A 1,367-nucleotide genomic window follows, 5' to 3' on the forward strand; every position below is an offset into this window, starting at 1 on the left:
TGTATCAATTAATAAGACTAAGTTTGATACTTGCAAGTCTCATCTGTCTGAAAGAGATTCCTGATGCAATCTTAAGGCCCAAGATCTTGCTGAAGTTGGTTGATGAAAAAGAACCAGTTTGAGTCAGATAATCTTGGTGAAATGGAAAGGTCGAGGCCGAAGCCTGGCACGAGCTTAGGGTTTCTGGGTGCGTTTTTCTCACATCCTCTCAGAATTAAAACAGACCACCGACTCCTGAGAGGGTCCCTGGTGTGGGCCTTTAAGGTCGGAGAAGAGTCACGCCTCTCAAGGCGGGCCTGTCCAATGAGAAAGGAAGAAATTCCAAGCGGGAGGTTGCAATTGCTGGAGGGTTTTACGACCCTTTGTTCGTGGGCATGGTAATTTGCATATGTAATTCGCTTGGGGTGTGGATGCACAAACTAATAAAAGATTCTTAGAATACTAATATGTTGCATAGGTATAAACATACAATATACACTCTCAATTAGATGATCCGAATACTAATCCATAGATACTAAACATGGTAGGGTTATATATGTAAGCTGACAGGAGTGAGTGTTTTGATCATAGAACAGTATACAATCTCAAAGACAAAATTCACGATGACAATAATATACACAATGACCTGAAGGATACACTGTTCATTCAAAGAAAGGTTTTCCTATGAATTAATTAGTAGAAAAGTTCATTCCTACTGTGCCTTGGGGATTTTCCTTATGAAAAGACAGTGCTTTTCCCTGCTCACATTCCATGAGGTCGTAAAAGTATCTGGTGTCAGGGTTGCCATGGTTTGGTGTCATTTGCAGACATCCTGGCATCCAGTTTATTGGGTGAGGGGACTGTGGCGATTTGTTAATCTAATGAAGAACTGATTTTTGAAGAACAGCCTGAAGGACTATGCTAATTTTGATACACATAACTTACGTTTTTCATGGAATTGTAAGAGATTTTTCTATAAAAAAAAATAATTCTGATTAGGTAGAAAAGACAGAGGAGGTTGAGATAGAACAGGTTGACATTTAAAAATATTGTGGAGTCTCAGGTTAAGGCAACATAACAACAGTGGCATATTTGCAGCAAATACTGATTACACCCTTAAAATTATCTTTGTATTATTTTTGTTATTTGTGCAAACATAAGAATTAATAGCAGAATCAAGTGGTCAAAGTTGTAACTAAAATTCTTCCATTTGCTCTAGGTTGCACCGAAACTGCTCAGGGAGATATTGTGCTCCTTGTTGACTCGTCTGGTAGCATTGGAGAGAGTAATTTCGAAGAAGTGAGGAAGTTCCTCCATTTTTTTGTGGACAGTTTTAACCTTAAACCCGACAAGATGAGAGTGGGACTTGCTCAGTACAGTGACAGGCC

General features: G+C 39.2%; 1 protein-coding gene across 1 annotated transcript in view; it reads left to right on the forward strand.

The window, feature by feature from the left end:
- The window catches only part of LOC107561761 (collagen alpha-4(VI) chain-like), a gene marked incomplete at its 3' end in the record, with an annotated part of 31,287 nt that overhangs the window by 28,256 nt on the left and 1,664 nt on the right, over positions 1-1,367 (forward strand). The window contains exon 4 of the mRNA XM_016246236.1: positions 1,199-1,352. Within this exon, the coding sequence (XP_016101722.1) occupies positions 1,199-1,352 (154 nt within the window). The remainder of the gene's footprint in view (positions 1-1,198; positions 1,353-1,367) is intronic.

This window comes from Sinocyclocheilus grahami, unplaced genomic scaffold (genome assembly GCF_001515645.1).
Source record: "Sinocyclocheilus grahami isolate Dianchi unplaced genomic scaffold, SAMN03320097.WGS_v1.1 scaffold791.1, whole genome shotgun sequence".
NCBI classification, from domain to species: Eukaryota; Metazoa; Chordata; class Actinopteri; order Cypriniformes; family Cyprinidae; genus Sinocyclocheilus; species Sinocyclocheilus grahami.